Here is a 22,847-nt window from a genome sequence, read left to right as displayed (position 1 = left end):
GCGTGGTCAGCTGCCAAGTCACAATAGCAGTGACTGGTGGCAGAAGACCTCTGCAGGTATGCGCCGGTTCTACATGTGTGCGAGGCGGAGGACGACACAGAAGGGCAGAGGACGACACAGAAGGGCAGAGGACGACACAGAAGGGCAGAGGACGACACAGAAGGGCAGAGGACGACACAGAAGGGCAGAGGACGACACAGAAGGGCAGAGGACGACACAGAAGGGCAGAGGACGACACAGAAGGGCAGAGGACGACACGGGGACAGAAGACGACACAGGATGTGGACTCGGGGACAGAGGAGGAGACGGGGACACAAGAGGTGCTAGGGGGACGTGAGGTACAAGGGGGCTTACTAATTGCTAGTAGATCCACAAGATGCCCCTGCACCATGGGCGCACCAGGTTTAGTATATTTTTACCCCCTGATTTTTGTCCTCTAAATCTAGGTGTGTCTTATGGTCCGAAAAATACGGTATTAGCTTCACCTTTTAAGTTGATTTACTGAAGTAAATGGACTTTTTCACGATATTCTAATTTATTGAGTTTCACCTGTAGTTGAGAAGGCCATCCTGTGCCAGTCTCTTGACCATATAAACTCCTGAAACTTCCTGTTCCTGTCTCTGAACCATTTTCTGGAAGGGACAGGTGTCTTGCTTGTTCATAGTTGCTTCTTCTCACCAACTTCTTGTTTCCTTCCCCTCCAGACTAACATGGAGGAGTGTAAGCAACACGTTGTGAAGGAGTTCAAGAAGCTTGAGGACTTCGTACAACAACAGGAGGAGATGCTGCTGTGGCACCTGCGGGTACAGGGCAAGGATGTGGTGACACAAATGGAGAACAACCTCACCAAGGTTCAGGAGAATGAGAAGAACCTTGAGCAGGCCATTTCTGTAGCCAATGAGAAGATGAGTGTAACCGAAGCTACTTCTTTTCTGACTGTAAGTGGAGCTGCCAGGCCTGAAATAAGGTCTTTTGTTCTATCTAGACTTGGCCATCACCTTACTTACTGACCTCTTTCTGCTTTCTCTGCAGGGCACAAAGTCGCTCATTGATAAGTAAGTGTATTTTTTTTTTAACCGTCATAAAATAAACTGGCTTTAACAGTGTAACGATTGTGGATTTTATTTCCGTGGTCAGCGCACAGGACGCGCGCCGACACTACGGAAATCCTCCACAAGCGTGTAAATGAAGGGAACCCAGCTTGGGTGCTTTGAACCCGTAGAGGGAAATTCCCACCGGCAGATGGAGCTGTGGAGTGCAGACGAGCACCGCCTCTGCACGGCCACAGATGCCAGATGGGGATTGTACGAATTGACCCAAGGCAGGGCTGGACAGCCTTTAAAGAGAAAGAGCACAGGGACAGTGTGAATGTGTGTCCACCAATCTTGTCGCCACCCTGCGACGGTGAACACACACCAGTGGAAACAAAAGTATGAACGCAATCGCCAGACTGGTGATTGCCAACAGCGACACAAGGTCTGAGCAGAATAGAACACGAGAGTAGCAAAAGGCACAGCAAACAATCATGAGAAAGGAAAATAACAAACGCTAACTAAACGCGAACACCGCACTCATTCGCAACAGCGAACGCGTTTATGGCGTGGTCTCCGCACGTTAAGCGCAACAGAGACAAGCACGCCACCCTGACTAACCAATGACACACAAACATAAAACAGAGAACGCAAAAGCCTGCTAACGGTTACCTCACCGAGCCTACCGCAAGCGCTTGTATAAGACAAGACAGGGAGGAGGAGCAGCAACCGCAGCTCTGGCCTTCGCTCCCAGTGCGAGTTTCCGAAGGAACCACCGCTGCTAGCGTTAGAGCGGGTGCGAACCAAGTACAGAAACAGAGCCAGACTGATCCACTGCTCTTACCGCCAGAGCGAGTGCGATCCAAGTACAGAAACAGAGCCAGACGGATCCACTGCTCTTACCACCAGAGCGAGTGCTATCCAAGTACAGAAACAGACGGATCCACTGCTCTTACCGCCAGAGCGATTGCGATCCAAGTACAGGAATATGCCTAGCAGGATCCACTGCCCTTCCCGCCAGAGCGAGTGCGATCCACACGGCAAGACAGACAGGAGTAACCAGTAGCAACCGCAGCTACGGTAACACTCCAAGACATAGGCTAGAGAGATCCACTGCCACTAACGCTAGGGCAAGTGCGATCCAGGTACTGGACCAAACGATTCACCATCGCCAACCGCTGGCGACAGTGCAATCACAAGGACAAGACAGGCAATACAGATAATACAATCCTGACTGCACTAGAGGGATTGCCCAGTGCAGTCCCTAGGAATTACTCTAAGCTAATCTTCAACAAACAGTAGCAAGGCTGACACTCTAGGAGTGTTTGCAGGAACAAACCTTCATGACCAGCAAAGGATTGTGGGATCACATGGTATTTATACTGCAAGCCTTCAAAGGGTGTACCTAGGCAATTTGCATGACAAGTGTATGCAAAATTCTCAGCAGCAGAGAAGGTCTGAAACTTGCAAAGTGAAGACAGGTCTCTTTCGCAGAGACCTGTAGCCCACAGACTCAGGAAATGTTCAAACAGCTGTCTGCCTGTGCAGACAGCTGAGCGGATCATTACAAACAGGAATTTTAATTTGTTGGCTCCATTCTAGAAGCCAAATTAAAGTGAAGAGTTCCCATCTGCACAAATAGATTAGTCACATAATCATAACTTTACAGTACAAGTTCCTAGTTTCAAAAGACTGCTGGAATTAGACAGGTGCATAAATTTGGGCACCACAAAAAATAAATGAAATCAATATTTAGTAGATCCTCCTTTTGCAGAAATTGCAGCCTCTAAATGCTTCCGGTAGGTTCCAATGAGAGTCTGGATTCTGGTTGAAGGTATTTGGACCATTCCTCTTTACAAAACCTCTCTAGTTCATTCAGGTTTGATGGCTTCCGAGCATGAACAGCTCTCATTAACTCACACCACAATTCTAGTCAGGTCTGGGAACTGAGATGGCCATTCCAGAACGTTGTACTTGTTCCTCTGCATGAATGCCTTAGTGGATTTTGAGCAGTGTTTAGGGTCGTTGTCTTGTTGAAAGATCCAGCCCCGGCACAGCTTCAGCTTTGTCACGGATTCCTGGACATTGGTCTCCAGAATCAGCTGATACTGAGTGGAGTCCAAGTGTCCCTCAACTTCGACAAGATTCCCAGTCCCTGCACTGGCCACACAGCCCCATAGCATGATGGAACCACCACATTTTACTGTAGGTAGCAGATGTTTTTCTTGGAATGCTGTGTTTCCTCCATGCAAAACGCCCCTTGTTATGCCCAAATAACAAAATTTTAGTTTCATCAGTCCACAGCACCTTATTCCAAAATGAAGCTGGCTTGTCCAAATGTGCTTTAGCTTACCTCAAACGGCTCTATTTGTGCTGTGGGCGGAGAAAAGGCTTCCTCTGCATCACTCTCTCATACAGCATCTCCTTGTGTAAAGTGCGCCAAATGGTTGAACAATGCACAGTGACTCCATCTGCAGCAAGATGATGTTGTAGGTCTTTGGTGCTGGTCTGTGGGATGACTCTGACTGTTCTCACCATTCATCACTTCTGTCTATCCGAGATTTTTCTTGGTCTGCCACTTCGAGCCTTAACTTGAACTGAGCCTGTGGTCTTCCATTTCCTCAATATGTTCCTAACTGTGGAAACAGAAAGGTGAAATCTCTGAGACAGCTTTCTGTATCCTTTCCCTAAACTATCTTTGTCTTCAGGTCATTTGAGAGTTGTTTTGAGACCCCCATGTTGCTACTCTTCAGAAAAAGTTAAAAGAGGAAGGAAGGAAACTTAAAATTGACCCCCTTAAATACTCTTTCTCATAATTGGGTTCACCTGTGTATGTAGGTCAGGGGTCACTGAGCTTACCAAGCCAATTTCAGTTCCAATAATTAGTACTAAAGGTTTTGGAATCAATAAAATGACAACAGTGCCCAACTTTATGCACCTGCCTAATTTTGTTTCAACAATTATTGCACACTTTCTGTAAATTCAGTAAACTTCATTGCACTTCTCAAATATCACTCTGTGTGTCTCCTATATGATATATTTAACTGACATTTTTTATCGTAACAACCAACAATTTATACAGGAAAATCATGACTATTGCCCAAACTTTCGCATTCCACTGTATCTATTTGCTTTGAGTCCTGGTAGAACTATTATTATTAAACCCTATCAAAGAGGAATGAATCATTGGGGACCATTGGACAAACTTTTTTTTTTACTATCGCAAAAAAAGTAAAATGTAAACACATGCAAATAAGTGAATTTCTTCCAGAGAAAAAATAGCTATAAATTACTCTTCTCCTATGTTGCTGCCACTTACAGCAGGTAGAAGAAATCTACAGAAATGAAAGGTTTTAGACTAGCCTATCTCCTCACGGGGTATCCTCTGGGTTTTCTTTTATTTTCAAAAGCACTTAGTGAATGGCAGTTGCTCAGTCCAACTGGCAAAATAGTGTGGAGATGAGTAGAGATGCTGGTGCTTTTCTAAGGAATGAACAAAATACTGAAAATCCTCCATGAAGAGATGAACTATGTCGGGCTATTTACACATATTTTTGATAAAGTCACATAAACTGTAACCAAAGGTAATAAAAAGAATTTATAGGACTTACGAGGCCTGTTTTCAAAAAAAAAAAAAAAAAAAAAAAAGTTAGATACCTGTGTCAGTTTGTAAGGCACGGAGGATGCCGTCCGGTGGCTGCCGGAGCTGGCCGTGGCTGCGCAGTCCGCATAGCCGCGAGTGCGGCTGCGCAGCTCTAAGGCCAACCCCCGATCCACGTAACAGGCTGTTTCCTGTAGCGTGGATCGGGGGTTTGGCACTCGCAGCTCCGGCGGCCATCTTTGTGAAGGCTGGAGAGCCCGACCCGGGCCGTGCGGTCGGGGGACGTTCGGGGGGATATTGAGCGGCAGGGCCCCGTGGAACGGCACGGAGGGCGCTGACGGCGTCCTCCTTGCCTTACAAACTGACACAGGTATCTAACTTTTTTTTTTTTTTTTAGAAAACGGGCCTCGTAAGTCCTTTAAGGCCTCCTATGAGTAACAAACAGGAGGAGTCTTAAATATCATATGCCCAACTCTGAATTTGAGATCGAGATTTCTCAATCTATTGGTACAAGGAGTGAAAACTCAGGTCAATTATTTAATAAAATTACTTATTGATATATACATAAATTTATCAGAACAATAGCAAATCGAAATTACTGTTTCTTACAGAATCCACAAAATACTTCTTGATATAAGCTCAATACAAAACTTCAAAGCAAAATTAACCATAAGATGTTAATGGATAAGGCCAATAAATCACAAGTAGGCCGTGCGATCACAGAATAACATACATTTTACCTCTACTGTAATGTCTTAATCATAATGCATAAATTTAGCTTCAGAACAAGGGAAAAATGTGAAAATGACCTGATCTGTCTAAGGAAATTTATCACTCAATCTCTATTTCCCTATTAAAGCGGACCCAAACCAAGACATTTTTCAATTCAAAATATTTAGTTGCACCACTCTGACACATACTAAGATAAATAAACACTCGTTCAAGCCTATGAGCATTTCAGTGCATACTTTTCACCCTCCTCTTTTCATTACTAGTTATTCAGGTGGCAGCCATTAGCAATTCCTCCTTTGCTGGACACCTTCTACTCCAGCAGTCTGCTGGATTCTGTCCCGGCAATATGAAAGGAAGGGAGGGGTTCCTCCAATAAATGTAAAATATTTTATATTTGTCATCATGCAGCTGAAAAAAGGCTGCTATTTATTATTATAATTTAGAAGATAGATTTTTTTTTCTGAAATCTTGTATTTTTAAATTGGGTCCACTTTAAGTCATAAGCTCAGACTTCATAATATATATGTATGTATGTATGTATGTGTATGTGTGTATGTGTGTGTGTGTGTGTGTATATGTATATGTATATATATATATATATATATATATATATATATATATATATATATATATATATATATATATATATATATATATATATATATATATATATATATATATATATATATATATATATATATATATATATATATATATATATATATATATATATATATATATCGGATGTATGTGTGTGTGTGTGTGTGTGTGTGTGTGTGTATGTGCCGCGATCACTCGAAAACCCCTTGACCGATTTGAACGAAACTTGGTATGCAGATCCCTTACTACCTGGGATGATATGTTCTGGGGGTCTCGCGTCCCCCCTGCACACCTGGGCGGAGCTACAAACAGCAAATCAGATTTCACCTATTCAAGTCAATGGAAAAAATGTAAAAGGCTGCCATTCTCACAGTAATCAAGCCAGAGTCCCCACACTTGGCACAGTTGGTCACTTGGTGACTGAGGTTACAAATCCAGGAAAAGCGGGCGGAGCATAAAACAGCCAATCAAAATTCAGCCATTCATTTTAAATGGGAAAATGTAAACTGCAGCCATTCTTACACTGTTAATCGCAGGGTTCTCAAACTTGCCACACTTGGTCACTGGGTGAATGAGATTAAGATTTTGGAAAGTGGGTGGAGCCTACAACAGCCAATCAAAATTCACCTATTGCATTTAAAAGGGAATATTTAAACTGCTGCCATTCTTACACTGTTTATGACAGAGGCTTCAGACTTGCTGCAGTCAGTCATTGGGTGACTGGGGTCCAAATTCACTAAAGGGGCGGGGCCACAAACAGCCAATCAGATTTCTTTGCTGGATAAACTGCTTCCATTCACACATTTTTGATGCCAGGAACCTGAAAGCTCACAAAATTGGTCATTGAGTGACTGTGTGACAAGGTTACACAAAGTGGGTGGAGCCAAAAACAAATTTTACAGGGAAAATATAAACTGCAGCCATTCTTACACTGTTAATGGCAGGGTTGTCAAACTTTGCACAGTTGGTCATTGGGTGAATGAGATTAAGATTTTGGAAAGTGGGTGGAGCCTACAACAGCCAATCAAAATTCAACTTTTGATTTTCAAAGGGAATATTTAAACTGCAACCATTCTTATACTGTTAATAGCAGATGCCTCAAACCTGGTACAGCTGGTCACTGGGAGACTGGGGTTCAAATTCAGAAAGGGGCGGAGCTACAAACAGCCAATCAGATATACAAAGTATTGATACCAAGGACCCCAAAGCTGATAAACTTGGTAATTTAGTGACTATATGTCAAGGTTACAAAAAGTGGGCGGTGCAAGAAACTTAATTTTTTACATGGCAGGGTTCCTAAACTTGACACAATTGGCCACTGAGTGCCTGGGATTATTATTCAGAAATGTGGGTGGAGCCTACAACAGCCAATCAAAATTCACCTATTGATTTTCATGGGGAATATTTACATTGCTACCATTCTTACACTGTTAATGGCAGAGGCCTCAAACCTGATATAGTCAGTAATTGGGTGACTGGGGACCAAATTCACTAAAGGCGGTGGAGCCACAAACAGCCAATCAGATTTGTTAGATTGATTTCAGCCATTCTGTTGTTGGCAGGGTTCTCAAACTTGACACAGTTGGCCACTGGGTGACTAGGATTAATATTCAGGAAAGTGAGTGGAGTGTACAGCAGCCAATCAAAATTCATCTTTTGATTTTCAAGGGGAATATTTACATTGCTGCCATTCTTGCACTGTTAATGGCACAGATTATTATACAGAAAAGTGGGTGGAGCCTACAAAAAGCCAATCAAAATTCACCTGTTGATTTTCAAAGGGAATATTAAAATTGCTGCCATTCTTGCACTATTAATGGCACAATCCTCAAACCTGATACAGTTGGTCATTGGGTCACTGGGGTTCAAATTCAGAAAAGGGGATAGAGCAGGCATGGGCAAACTTGGCCCTCCAGCTGTTGAGGAACTACAAGTCCCACAATGCATTGCAGGAGTCTGACAGCCACAGTCATGGCTCATAAAGGCAAATGCATTGTGGGATTTGTAGTTCCTTAACAGCTGGAGGGCCAAGTTTGCCCATGCCTGGGATAGAGCCACAAACAGCCAATCAGATGTGTTTCATTTCACTGGGAAAATACAAATTATTGATGCCAAGGACCCAAAGCTCACAAACATGGTCATTGAGTGACTGTGTGTCCAGTTTACAAAAAGTGGGCAGAGCCAAAAACAAATTTCACTGGGAAAATGTAAACTGCAGCCCTTCTTCACTGTTAATGGCAGGGATCTCAAACTTTGCCAAGATGGTCACTGGGTGACTGAGATTAATATTCAGGGAAGTGGGTGGAGCCTATAATAGCCAATCAAAATTCACCTGTTGATTTTCAAAGGGAAAATCCCCCCCCATGGAGCCAGGCATAGGTGCCCACAGTACAGGTTGTACAGGTTAGCTACGTAGGTGCCTCCAGTATAGGGTAGCCTGTATAGTTGCCACCAGTGTGGGTTAGATAGGTAGGTGCTCCCAGTATAGTTTAGATAGGTAGGTGCCCGCAGTATAGGTTCGATAGGTAGGTTCCCGCAGTATAGGTTCGATAGGTAGGTTCCCGCAGTATAGTTTAGATAGGTAGGTTCCCGCAGTATAGGTTTGATAGGTAGGTTCCCCCAGTATGGGTTCGATAGGTAGGTTCCCCCAGTATGGGTTATATAGGTAGGTTCCGGCAGTATAGGATAGTTAGGTAGGTTCCCGGCGTATAGCTTGGCTAGGTAGGTTCCCGCAGTATAGGTTAGTTAGGTAGGTTCCCGCAGTATAGGTTAGTTAGGTAGGTTCCCGCAGTATAGGTTAGTTAGGTAGGTAGGTTCCTGCAGTTTAGGTTAAATAGGTAGGTTCCTGCAGTTTAGATTAGCTAGGTAGGTTCCTGCAGTTTAGGTTAGTTAGGTAGGTGCCCCGCAATATAGGTGTTAGGTAGGATCCCGCAGTTTAGGTTAGTTAGGTATGGGCGGCATGAGTTGGGCGCAGGAGCGGGGGGAGCGGACATAATAGTAATAACTCACCTGCTTCCGCCGAACCCGCGCTGCTTCAATGTCCTTCCTTTCCCGGCATCTATCTAATTAGTAACAGCGCTTCCTGTGATGACATGCGGTACGTCATCACAGGGGGTGTTGTTACCAGGCGACAGACGCCGGGAGAGGAAAGATATTGAAACTGTGGGGGAACGGATGAAGAAGGTGAGTTATAACTATTATGGCCGTTCCCCCGCTCCGGCGCCCCCCCCCCTCCTGCAGCACAATAAAGCGCCCCGGGCGATTGCACGTATCGCACGCCCATAGAAACGGGGCTGTAGCAGATGCCTCAAACCTGCTATAGTTGGTCATTGGGTGACTGGGGTTCAAATGTTGGAGAGTGGCGCAGCCGCTAACAGCCAATCTGATTTGTTTAATTTCTATGGGAATATACAAATTATTGATGCCAAAGACCCCAAAGCTCACAAACTTGGTCATTGAGTGTTTGTGCATTAGGGTTAGTAAAAGTGGGCGGAGCCAAAACCGGTCAAATACATACACGGGCGGGCAGTTCCAGGTCATTAGTGGGTGGAGACAAATACAAATTTCACTGGGAAAATGTCTATTGCAGCCATTCTTACACTGTTAATGGCAGGGTTCTCAAACTTTGCACAGTTGGTCACTGGGTGACTGGGTTAAATATTCAGAAAAGTGGGTGGAGCCTACAAAAGTGAATCAAACTTCACCTATTGCTTCTCAAGGGGAATATTTAATTGCTGCCATTCTTGCACTGTTAATGGCACAGGCCTTAAACCTGCTACAGTTGGTCATTGGGTGACTGGGGTTCAAATTCAGAAAAGAGGGTGGAGCCACAAACAGCCAATCAGATTTTTTTCATTTCAATGCAAATTATTGATTCCAAAGACCGCAAAGCCCACAAACTTGGTTATTGAGTAATTGTGTGTTAGGGTTAGAAAAAGTGGGCGGAGCCAACACTAGCCAAATACATACCCGGGCAACGCCGGGCAATCAGCATATATATATATATATATATATATATATATATATATATATATATATATATATATATATATATATATATATATATATATATATATATATATATATATATATATATATATATATATATATATATATATATATATATATATATATGTATATATATATATATATATATATTCAGAAAAAAATTAACCCAAATTAAACACCGATATTCCCAGGTTGCAATGCCGGGAAGGTCAATGTTTAGGGTATAAATATACAAGGCATATAATCAATGAATATCCAAGCACAAAACTTAGTTGGCTTTAATATAATTGAAATTTATATTTACCAATCATATGGAATATGGGATCCTGACAGGCCTTTGGTGTCACCCCAATCACCCCCTCTCTGGAGCCTTCTTAGGTGTGAGTGTGTCCAGCCGATGCTTGTAGGGTGTGAGGGTGTGTCCTGCACTGATTGTGTCTCGTAATTTATCCCTCCTTTTCTATCTAAAACTCAACCCCGCGGATTAACCTTTATCCAACTGGAACTGGAGGATGTATCTCTTAAAGTGGACCCAAACCAAACATTTTTTTAATTAAAAATATTTAGTTGCACCACTCTGACACATACAAAGATAAATAAACACTCCTTCAAACCTATGAGCATTTCAGTGCATGCTTTTCACCCTTCTCTTTTCATAGCTAGGGTTATACTGGGGGCAGCCATTAGCAATTCCTCCTTTGCCGGACACCATCTACTCCGCCAGTTTGCCGGGAAAATCCCGGAAATTTGAAAGGAAGGGAGGGGTTCCTCCAATAAATGTAAAATATTTTATATTGGTCATCATTCAGCTGAAAAAAGGCTGCTATTTATTATTATAATTTAGAAAATAGATTTTATTTCTGAAATCTTGTATTTTTAATTTGGGTCCACTTTAAGTTATACTATAATGTATTAATATATATGTTTAGGGCTACTTTCCCACCAAGACGTTACGTTTTAGGGGACGTTATGGTCGCATATCCTGCCCCTAACGCAACGCATGGTGGTGTTGAAGTTGGACGTCAGATTGAGCTGCGTTATGCAGCTCTCAAAGCAGCCGCTCCAGGTTAGTGATAGGAAGTCCGGATCTTTTTAAGGATTCGGATCATTTGAATCGGATCATTGAAACGATCCAGATCTTTGAACCAAATCATTTGAATCATTTTACTAGGGAAGCAGACTGGGTGAAATGACTAGCAGGACAGGACTTTCCCTGCACTGTACATTCTGTATGTTCCTGTTTCTTCCAGACAGACATCCACTGTGAACCGAATCTTTCATTGTGATGATCCGGATGATTCGACTCTCAAAAAAGATCCGGATCAAATGAACGATTCGTTCATGATCCGGACAACACTACAGTCCCACCACGAGTCACCACAGTGCAGTGAATATTAATTAGACATGTGGCTGGCCGCGGAGGAGGAGGGGAGACCTCCTCCTCCAACATTACTGAGCATGTGCAAACAGTCTAACGTGGCTTAGCCCAGTATAACGTACAGCATGCAGCACTTTGTTGAAACGTGCTGCGGTACTATGTAACGCAACATGTGCACTGTGAACAGCACATTGATTTTACAGTGCTGTGAGTTGGGCTGCATTACTGGCTGCTGTAAAGTGGGACTTTAACGTCCCACTGGGAAACCAGCCTAAATCTATATAGAAGAAATGAAATCATGTCTATCCTATCATTATATAAAACATACTAGGTATAATGTTCCTAACCTGAAAGAAAATGCATATAAGAAATATACCTCTATTAAGCCCTTTGGACTTAACAAAGACACTTGGTCGTATAATCCTTTATCAACAAACGTTTAAAGTTTTTAAGATAGTCACTCACACCTGAATCAGCAGTCTTGTCAGGTAAAATGACCTGTCCTTTTTAAATGTCATTGATTTAGGCTGCATTTCCACTTGTGCGGTGCGAATCGCTGCGGTAAAAATTCGCATGCAGATCTATTTTCGCATGAAAATTCGCATGGATGACGATGTATGCGAATTTAACCATGGCAGTGCTGGTGTGCTTTTCCATTGTTTCTATGCGAATTTTCATGCGAATTTGCAAGAAAATTTGCATACCCAAACCTCATGCGAATTTCCTATTAAATACATTGTATGCGATTCGCATAGCGGTATGCGATATGCGAATTCTGATGGCTCTGTCATGCGAATTTTTTCTGCACAGAAAAACACAAAGGAATCCTGACAAGTGGAAACAGTCCCATTCACTTGTATTGCTATGCGAATTTGCATGCGAAAAACGCATGCGAATTCGCAAGAGTGGAAATGGGCCCTGAGACTTGTCAGCATTAAATTGTATACAACAGAATAAAATACCTATTCCTTATAACCATATCATTGATCATGCATGCATAGTATATATCATGTATACATAAAATCCTACAAGGTCATATTCTCTTTTATTATATAGGTTTTTATTAAACCTATAATCTCTTATAGCTAATTGTTCATTATTTGAAAATCCGACAACTAGTAAAAAATCTGTCAGTTTTGTCAGATTTCTACTAACTACGGTAATGTGAGTGGCAGCAACAGAGGAGGAAAGTCATTCATGGCTCATTTTACTCTGGAAGAATTATTATTATTATTGATTTATAAAGCGCCAACATATTCCGTGGCGCTGTACAAAGTAAGAAACAAACATGGGGTACATAATAATACAGAAAATGGTGTACACTAATATACAAGATACATAATTAGAGACAAAATACAAATAAATGATACAGAAAATGGTGTACACTAATATACAAGATACATAATTAGAGACAAAATACAAATAAATGATACAACATACAGAATACAAAATACAGAAGTGGTAATGACAGTGATAAAAGTAACATGATGAATAAAATGTATAATGATTTCCAAGACACAAAAGGGGAGAGAGCCCTGCCCTTGCGAGCTTACAATCTGAAGGGAATGGGGGTAAACGAGAGGAGGGGTAGTATACGATAAAATATATATAGGCAGCGTGTTCTAGGATACCTAGTAGGAGTGCAGTTTGGTCTTAGGACAAAGGGAAGTGGCCTAAGGTAGCGCATATGCTTGTCGGAACAAATGAGTTTTTAGAGAGCGTTTAAAAGTAACGAAGGTTGGCGAGTGACAGATGTGTTGTGGGAGAGGATTCCAGAGAAGGGGTGAAGCGCGTGCAAAATCTTGCAAGCGTGAATGTGAGGCGGTGATTCTAGAGGAGGACAACAGAAGATCATGTGCCAATCTGAGATTGCGATTGGGTTTGTATCTGGAAATTAGTGAGGATATGTACCGGGGAGAGAGATTGTGGAGAGCTTTGTAGGTTAGGGTTAGAAGTTTGAACTGGATCCTCTGGTTAATTGGCAGCCAGTGAAGAGCTTTACAGAGAGGAGCAGCAGGGAGAGAGAGAAGAAAGATGAATGAGACGAGCAGCTGAGTTCAGTACCGACTGGAGCGAGGCCAGTTTGTTAGAAGGTAGTCCAAGAATTACACTTCTTATTTGTATGTGTTTACATGTATTTAAAATTTCACAATTTTTTGTGATAGAGCCTTTAAAAGGAGAATTAGGTGGGCTCATATAATTTAAAAGAAAACCTAGGCTACCTGATCCCGGGGGCAAGGCGGATCAGGTAGCCACCATCCCCACCTCTCTCCACCACTCCTGAGGCCCTTTCACTTTCGTAACCTCAGGGGTCACGACGCTGGAAGGAGAGATTCTGTCTTAGCGTGCAGGAGAGCGGTAGGGGGCGTGACCAGGGAGAGAGAGCTGACCAATGACAGCTCTGGAAAGCCTGCAAGAATGCCTCCAGTGGGCGTTTTGAGCAGGGAATCCCTCTTCTCCCATCACCCTCCGAAATAGCGAAAAATATTGTCGCTAATTTCGGGGGACTATGGCGTTGGGGGGGGGGGGGGGGCAGGGACCAACATCTGGGGGGCACAGAGGGATGTCATGAGGCAGAGAATATTCCTCTGTGTCCCATCTGCCCCCGCCACACCACCTCGGGTTATCTCTAACTCTTCTGAGTAATGGGATTGAGCAGATGTGGTTTGTGCTATATGGCTGTGCTGATTTATCCTCCTTTTTATTCCTCTAGATGTCGGGAGCAGCAGGCTCAGTTCTCCAGCAGTATTCTTGTGGACAAGCAGTTGAACGACAGCACCTATAAGGGACCAATCATGTACTCTGTGTGGAAGGAAATGAGGTCACTGGTCTCCTCTGGTAAGTCGCATCACTTGTATGGGGACAGGAAGTGCTCTAAAACAAAGTTCCCCAACCCTATCCTGAAGGCCCTCCAACAGTGCATGTTTTGTGGAAATCACAAACATGCGCAGGAGAGGTTATTAGTGTCTCAGCAGAGCTGATAATACCTCTGTTGATTTCTACAAAACATACACTGTTGGTGGGCCTTGAGGACAGGGTTTGGGAACACTGTGAGTCTAAAAGGATCGGAGTTAGGTTACCATACATACCTGGAATAAAGTGATTTTTACCCAGTTTCAAATACAAAAATGTGAGGGGAGGATATTGTCTCATTCACGGGCAGCATGGTGGCGTAAGTAGTTAGCGCTCTCGCCTTGCATCGCTGGGTCCCCAGTTCAAATCCCAGCCAGGTCAACATCCGCAAGGAGTTTGTATGTTCTCCCCGTGTCTGCCACTCCGGTTTCCTCCCACATCCCAAAAACATACAGATAAGTTAATTGGCTTCCCCCTAAAAATTGGCCCTAGATTACAATACATACATAGACATATGACTATGGTGGGGATTAGATTGTGAGCTCCTCTGAGGGACAGTTAGCGAATATATACTCTATGTACAGCGCTGCAGAAGATGTTGGCGATATATAAATACATCATAATAATAATAATTCACAGGAGCTTCATTTTCTTAATGTGTAAGATGCCCAGCCTCCTCTCCCACATTGCAGAGAGGTGCAATGAAACATGCGGCCCTCCTCATTCATTTAGTTGATTCTTTGTACTTTGGCACGCCGCATGCGTGAATCACTGCTTTTTTCAGCTGTTTCATAAGCATGTTCATAGCTTCACATATGCTGTCTATCCACCTCTGCCGACTGCTTTTTCTTTGCACTCAATGTTTCCAAGCATCAAGTATTTCTTATCAGTGAGGGTTACACTGTAGTCACTTCCCGAGTCAGGACTGAGTCAGCCACTTACATACCTGATATTTCACTCTTTCAGGGAGAGAAAGAAAAAAAGGAACACAGCATAGTTATTAGTATACTAGGCACTGTACATACCCATGTCTATCTCTTCATGTCACATGTCACTTCGGGTATCCTTTATAGAGGAACTCCAGTGAAAGTAATGTAATTAAAAAAAAAAGAAAAGGTGCTTCATTTTTACAATAATTATGTATAAATGATTTAGTCAGTGTTTGCCCATTGTAAAATCTTTCCTCTGCCTGATTTACATTCTGACATTTATCACATGGTGACATTTTTACTGCTGATAGGCGATGTAAGTGGAAGGAGATGCTGCTTGCCTTTTTGGCAGTTGGAAACAGCTGTAAACAGCTATTTCCCACAATGCAACAAGGCTCCCACAGTGTAATGTCAGAACCATGGTCCTGACATCACACTGTTGGAGGGGTTTCACCACAATATCAGCCATACAGAGCCCCCTAATGATCTGTTTGAGAAAAGGTAAAGATTTCTCATGGAAAAAGGGGTATCGGCTACTGATTGGGATGAAGTTCAATTCTTAGTTACGGTTTCTCTTTAAGGTTTCCCATCACAGCCCATTTTGCATTCTATATTGTACACTTGTGAATGACTCCTCCCACCAAGCTCCTCCCTCTCATTGTAATTGGGTAACATTGTCTTTCAGATACAGAGTTCGGTGACCAAGACAATCTTGCTGCCCAAGCACCTGAGAAACCAGAGGCAGGTAAGAAAACCACAAGGGAGTGCAAAGCCCAGTACAAAGTTCAGCGTTAAGCTGAGTGAAATGATAGTTTTTATATGACACTCTGCTGCCAGCCAGGCTGGGCTCAGTGAAGCCATGTACTGTCCTATGGGCTCCGTGGGATGTTCAAGGCTTTGGAAATCTTTTTGTAGCCTAAGCCTGCTTTAAATTTCTCAATAACTTGATCCCTGACCTGTCTTGGACCTGTCTTGTGTGTTCTTTGGACTTCATGGTGTTGTTGCTCCCTATATTCTCTTAGACAACCTCTGAGGCCCTCACCGAGCAGCTGTATTTGTACTGTCATTAGATTACACACAGGTGCAATCTATGTAGTCATTAGCACTCATCAGGAAATGTCTATGGGCAACTGCACTCAGACCAAAGGTGCTGAATAATTACGCACACACCACTTTGCAGTTATTGATTTGTAAAAAATGTTTGGAATCATGTATGATTTTCGATCTGTACACCACTTTGTATTGGTCTTTCACTGGGAATTCCAATAAAATTGATTCATGTTTGTGGCAGTAATATGACAAAATGTGGAAAACTTCAAGGGGGCCGAATACTTTTGCAAGCCACTGTATGTAGCCAGATAACTCCTCCCGCTTTCCTTCCAGTATAGGTAGCCAGATGACTCTCTTAAACCCTCCCCCCCCCTTCAGTGTAGGTAGCCAGCTCGCCTTCACACCGCAGCAGCCATCAGTGTCACTTATTCCTCCGCTCGTCTCCAGTGCAGAAGCTTCCTTTTCCTTTCCGTCTCCAATGCTGCCCAAGTCCATAGCCACCAGCCACAATGCAAACGTGTACAGAGAGCAAGGTGGCTGCTGCACAGGCATCTAGCAGCCGAGTACCGTGGTCAGGCGCTCGCCTGATCTCCCTGCATTGCAGCATTTGCAAGCTTGCCAATGCTGCACTAGTTTAGTCTGCTGCTGCTGCTTTGGTGCCCTTCCTTCTGTGGTGCCCTAGGCCATGGCCTAGGTGGCCTTGGCCCTGCCTATGGGTAGGATAGTGGGAGGAGATGCAGGAGGCTCACTACAGCATCCAGGTATAAAGCAGTTAGCTAGAAAATGTCACCACATCCGATTTCACATTGTGGTTTTTGACGGCCCTGGAAATGTCAGGGGCCTTAGCAGCCATCAGACTGATGGCCAAATGAGAGCAGTCATTTGTGCCAACTAAGGTTTAATGTCTCTATGGCTATTTGAAGGAGCATTCCATGTATCGCCATGTTCTGAGTCTGATACTCTGCTTGCGTCCTGGGTGGCTTTGCATAGACCGACTGGAACTGTATACACACTATGCTGAGTTCTGTTACATTTACAACTCCCTGTATACTTGTCTGATCTATATTAGAGTGCTTCATATTGGAACTGAAATTGTCTTAAAGGGGCACTACAGCAAAAAACTGTAAAATTTAAAATATGTGCAAACATATACAAATAAGTACATTTTTTTTCCAGAGTAAAATGAGCCGTACATTACTTTTCTCCTATGTTGCTGTCACTTACAGTAGGTAGTAGAAATCTGACAAAAGTGACAGAATTTGGACTAGTCCATCTCTTTTAGGGGATTCTCAGGGATATATTTATTTTAAAAAGCACTTTGTGAATGCCAGTTGCTCTGTCCAACTGCCAAAAAACTGTGTAGGGAGCAGGGAAGCTGACCAGCATCATTGTTTAAATCCTTTTTAGGGAATATCTTTATAAAGCATAAAAGCCTTGCTGAGAATCCCCTATGAAGAGATGGACTAGTCCAAAACCTGTCACTTCTTTCAGCTTTCTACTACCTACTGTAAGTGACAGCAGCATAGGAGAAAAGTAATTTATGGCTCATTTTACTCTGGAAAAAATGTACTTTTTATTTGTATATGTTTGCACATATTTTAAATTTTGCCCTGGAATTTAGGGGGGAGTTAAATGCATTGTTTTGTGGAGGGGATGCGGCAAATCATCTTTGATAATGCTGAAGAGGAATGGGAAATAAAAAAAAAAAGGTAATTTTACTGGCTTCACACTATTTAACCACTTCACCCCAAAGGGGTTTTTACCCTAACGGACAAAAGCGATTTTCACCTTTCAGTACTCATCCCTTTCATTTGCCAATAGCTTAATCACTACTAATCACAATGAAATGATCTATATCTTATCTTGTTTTTTTTCACCACCAATTGGGCTTTTTGGGGTTATTTTTTTTTTAGTAATTTATTTTCTATGCATTTAAAAGGGAAAAACAAGGAAAAAATGAAAAAGTGTACCATTTCTCCAATTTCATCCCCTATAGTTTTTCCATCATAAAATTTTTATTATTAATAAACAGCATGCGACATTATGTCCAATACAGAGCAAGTTTTATATACATACATCATTTATGATAACCGGGGTAGCCTCCTTGTTACCCAGTTTACCTCTTCACTGCCATTTACTTAACCCAACGGGTAGACAGCAGGGTATACAGCATTAGGTATCAACTGGCGGAACCAGATGGCCCCGTAGGACCCCCGTCAGTTTATTGCCTATGTTGTAATGATGCCAGATATATTACTCAGGAATGGCTATATAAATGGGAAAGCAGAGAACATAAAGAGAAAGAAAAGAAAACAACAAGAAAACAATAACATAATCCTAACAAAAAAAAAAATACAAACAGTTAAACAGCTTAAGGCCGTGAGTTATTTCCATCATGCAGAAACTAGTTTAGTTGCCTATACTTATGAGACAATTTAAAAAAAATTCTAACTTTTATCGAGGATTATTAGTTATTTTATGTTCAAAGGATGGATTTTATATCTCTAAAAAAAATAAAAATAAAGTAAATTAGTAAGCCTATGGGGCGAGCCAGGAATGTGGGAAATTAAAATTTCCATGTGGTAGGGAGAGTCTAATGCTTCATACACACTTGATATAAAAGTCTTTGGAAAAGGCAAGATCACAGACCAATTTTACCCCATTCCATGTAGTATGAGAGCCATACCTACACAGTCTAGTCTATGGAGCTGAACTCCACATCAGATTAAAATCTTTGCAAGATGCTGCACACAAAGATGCCCGTACACACTCAAAAGATCATTATCTGCAAAAGATCCGTTCCTGCAAAAGATCCGTTCCTGCAAAATGAATTCATAGTCTATGAGATCTGCAGATCATCATACACACCTTGTTTAACAGACTTCATCTGCATATCTGGCAATCCTCTGCGGATCTGAAAATCCATCCTGGTGGATCTGATCTGCAGATGATCTGCAGATGATTGTCAGTTAAACTAGGTGTGTATGAGGATCTGCAGATATCATAGACTATGAATGCATTTTCAGGAACGGATCTTTTGCAGGAACAGATCTTTTGCAGATAATGATCTTTTGAGTGTGTACGGGCATCTTTGTGTGCAGCATCTTGCAAAGATTTTATTTGATGGGGAGTTCAGCTCCATAGAATAGACTGTGTAGGTATGGCTCTCATACTACATGGAAGGGGGTAAAATTGGTCTGTGATCTTGCCTTTTCCAAAGACTTTTGTCTCAAGTGTGTATGAAGCATAACTCTGATCTTATACTCCAGGTGTAGATTTGCTCAAGTATTGGCTAAGAGCTGTGCTATTTCAAATTTTTCTTGTGATTTCCAGTTAGCAGGAATTAGTTGTAAAGCGCTTAATATAATATGACAAACAGCAGGCTGTAGGGATTTGGGGATTTTGTCGAAATCTACTAAGAGTAGAGCTAATTGAGGAGTAAGACAGAAGTCTGGGAGCAAATACTGACATATTAGGTGCTTAACTTTATTCCAGAGTTCAGATATTAATGGACAACTCCAAAGCATATGCATATATGTTCCTATTTGTTTATTACATTTCCAGCACACCTGTGGGACTTCCTGGGAGAAGGAGGCAATTCTTCTTGGGGGCATATACCACCTTTAGAGAATTTTACGTATCATCTCCCAGTGGGTGTTGCATTTTGAAATGGAAGATAATATTTTATGAGCTTGGAGGAGTTGAGGGCACGAAATGGTAGTTAGAAGATTAATTGACCATATATTTGCATGTTTATTAAGCGCTGAACGTGAGTTTGAAAGCAGAGCTCTATACCAAACTGATATTCCGCCCTTGTAATATCCTTTATAGTTAAGCATAGTAGCTACAGAAGCATGGAGTTTAGGGGGAAGTATTCTTAATGTTTTGATTATGTGATAGACTCTATGATAGGTGAACAGTTGGGTATCCGGGAGGTTGTATGCACTTACTAGGTCATTAAAGGATCTTGTTTTGTTTCCTATGAACAGGTCGTTTATGTTAGACCTAAATTATCCCAAAGGTTAAGGTTAAGATCTCGGGAAAGTAGTTTGAGGACTGTTAGTTTTACCTTGATTGGTATAGAGGAAGAGGGGTCTGGAGGGTTTTTGGTAAAGTATTCCCAGGAGCGCAGAATCGCTTGGATCGACGGGAATGGGGATCTAGGAGGTTTAGCTTCCACGTTTATGCTAAGAAGGAGATCTTTGAGGTCCACACCTAATTCTTTACGTTCGAATAGCACCCATGGTTGAGTTGCAGAAGGGTTCCACCAGTATCTAATCATGTCTAAGTTTGCGGCATGGTAATAAGTTATCCCCTATAGTTTTAAAATAAACACTGCTACTGTGCATAAAGCCTACACATTTTGTCTGCCTATTTGTCCTGGTTATCACAAGATTTTAATTATGTCCCTAGTATAAAGTATGGTGACAATATAGTATTTAGAAATAAAGGTGTATATTTTTCTTTGGTGGTTTTTTTTTTCTCTCACTATTCTCATGTGCACACGCACAGGAACCCAAGTGCACGCGTGGGAGCGCCCACGTGCACGGGAATGCATGAGCACGTGCGCAGCGGCAGCAGCACTGTCTGACTTATAAAAACGTCCTGGAGCCATTAAGAGGCTCTAGCAGGATGTTTTTATAAGTCAGCTTGTCATTAAAGGAGTTATCAGGGAAAATTTAATAAAATAAGTGGTACTTACCGGGGGTTTCCTCCAGCCCCAAGCTCCCAGCATGTCCCTCGCCGCAGCTCTGCCCGCAGCCGTTCGCCGCAGCTCCGTCTCGGTCCCCGGCGAGGACGTCAGGCCGACCTTCAGGTCGGTCTGTACTGCGCCTGCACGAGCGGTGCTGTCAATCACCGCAACGTGGGGCGGAGCGGACTGCGCAGTAGTACCTGGAGGTCGGCCTGACGTCATCGCCGGGGACTGGGACGGAGCTGCGGCGAACGGCTGCGGGCAGAGCTGCGGCGAGGGACATGCTGGGAGCTTGGGGCTGGAGGAAGCCCCCGGTAAGTAGCACTTCTTTTATTAAATTTTCCCTGATAACTCCTTTAAAGTGGTCTAACACCTAGCATTTCAACTTTGCTTTAAAAGATTGCTTACAGCTTATAAACTATTATGCCAGATTTTTTTTTAGCAGAAATTCACTGAATGGATTAAACATGACATTTTAGTGCTGCATTTAGCTAGAAATACTCGGGGGCTCTTTCACACTAGAGGCTGTGGTAGAAAAGGCTGAAAGTCAGCCTTTTGCTTAACGCCAATACATAGCGTTTTCAAAGCCTTTTGAAAGAGTTTTACAGCCCATATGAAAACGTCCTTTTTTTTTTTTCTTCTATAAAAATAAGTGAACAAGATAGCTGTAAAACGCTTTGAAAAGGCTTTGAAAACGCTGAAGTTGGCGTTTTCCATTGACTATCATTGAAACGCCAACAGCCAACTTCGGCTGTTAACAGCCCTGAAAAAGCTCCTGGGAGCGTTGAAACGCAACGCTCCAAAACGCCGAGTTAGATGTGAAAGGTAAAATGAAAGTCTATGGACTTTCTTTTACCTAGCAAAACGCCAACTTCGGCCGTGGCGTTAAAACGCTGAAAAATCCCTCTGGTGTGAAAGGGCCCTGCTTGCTTGTTTAGTTACAAATGTATCTATCTACAATGTAACAAACAAACACTGCTCTGAGGGCTCTTTCACATTAGGGCAGATTTTCTGCGTTTCAACGCAAAGGATAAAGTTTGCGTTACCCAAGCTGAAATGAAAGTCCATAGACTTTCATTTTAGCTTTCACATATAACGCAGCCTTTTTGTGCGTTGCGTTCCACTGCACCCAGGCGCAGTTTTTTGGCCAACGCTAGCTTTATGCGTTACAATGTTAGTCAATGTAAAACGCACACTGTGCGCGTTTTTAATCCGTTAACGCAGGCAATCAGTCCCAGAATGCAACAGAGGAACAATGTAGAAAGTTGACAACTAAAAGAAAAAAAAATTGCCTGCGTTTTTCTATGTGCAGTAACGCATTGAAAACGGATTAAAAACGCACACTCACTGCAGTGCAACGCATATCAAAACGCAGTAAAAGGCATACAACAAAACGTATGCTTTGAGCGTTCTCCAACGCAAGCTCTGATGTGAAAGAGCCCTGAGAGAACAAAGAGGGCTTCCCCCGCAGGCTTTTCAAAGGTCTAATTGTATAACAAATAAAGATACATTTGTAACTAAAAGATAAGAACGGATGCGGATTCCTAGTTAAATCCAACACTAAAATGTCATGTTTAACCCATTCAGTGAATTTCTGCTTAAAAAAAAATCTGGCATAATAGTTTGTAAGCTGTAAGCAATCTTTTAAAGCAAAGTTGTAATGCTGGGTGTTAAACCGCTTTAAGTGGTCAATGGATAATCAATAAATTATGTGATTTTTTTTTTATTTTTTTTTTATTTATAATCATTACAGACCTTTTAATAAATACTTTTAGATAATGTTTAATTTCATTATCCGTGAGGCACGCTTTGTCAATATTTTTCCCTATTGTTAAAGTGGTTCCGAGATAAACTTTTACTCATTGCATAATTGTGTTCCTTTCATATAGTCAATAGGGCATTCCTCAAGCCAAATAGTTTTTTTTTTTTAATACTATAATTCCCTATAAACTAAACAAGCCTCGCCCACAGC

At 42.2% G+C, this 22,847-nt stretch overlaps 1 protein-coding gene across 3 annotated transcripts in view; it reads left to right on the top strand.

Annotated features, from left to right (window-relative positions):
* Positions 1-22,847, top strand: part of LOC137524256 (E3 ubiquitin-protein ligase TRIM31-like) — a 73,080-nt gene that overhangs the window by 20,934 nt on the left and 29,299 nt on the right. For all 3 annotated transcript variants that reach the window (XM_068243916.1, XM_068243917.1, XM_068243914.1), the window contains 4 exons: positions 705-938; positions 1,033-1,055; positions 14,064-14,188; positions 15,818-15,877. In XM_068243916.1, coding sequence (XP_068100017.1) covers positions 705-938; positions 1,033-1,055; positions 14,064-14,188; positions 15,818-15,877 — 442 coding nt within the window. The remainder of the gene's footprint in view (positions 1-704; positions 939-1,032; positions 1,056-14,063; positions 14,189-15,817; positions 15,878-22,847) is intronic.

This window comes from Hyperolius riggenbachi, chromosome 7 (assembly GCF_040937935.1).
Source record: "Hyperolius riggenbachi isolate aHypRig1 chromosome 7, aHypRig1.pri, whole genome shotgun sequence".
NCBI lineage: Eukaryota > Metazoa > Chordata > Amphibia > Anura > Hyperoliidae > Hyperolius > Hyperolius riggenbachi.
Note: the sequence above shows the minus strand (reverse complement) of the source record. Positions and strands in the feature narration are given on the sequence as shown.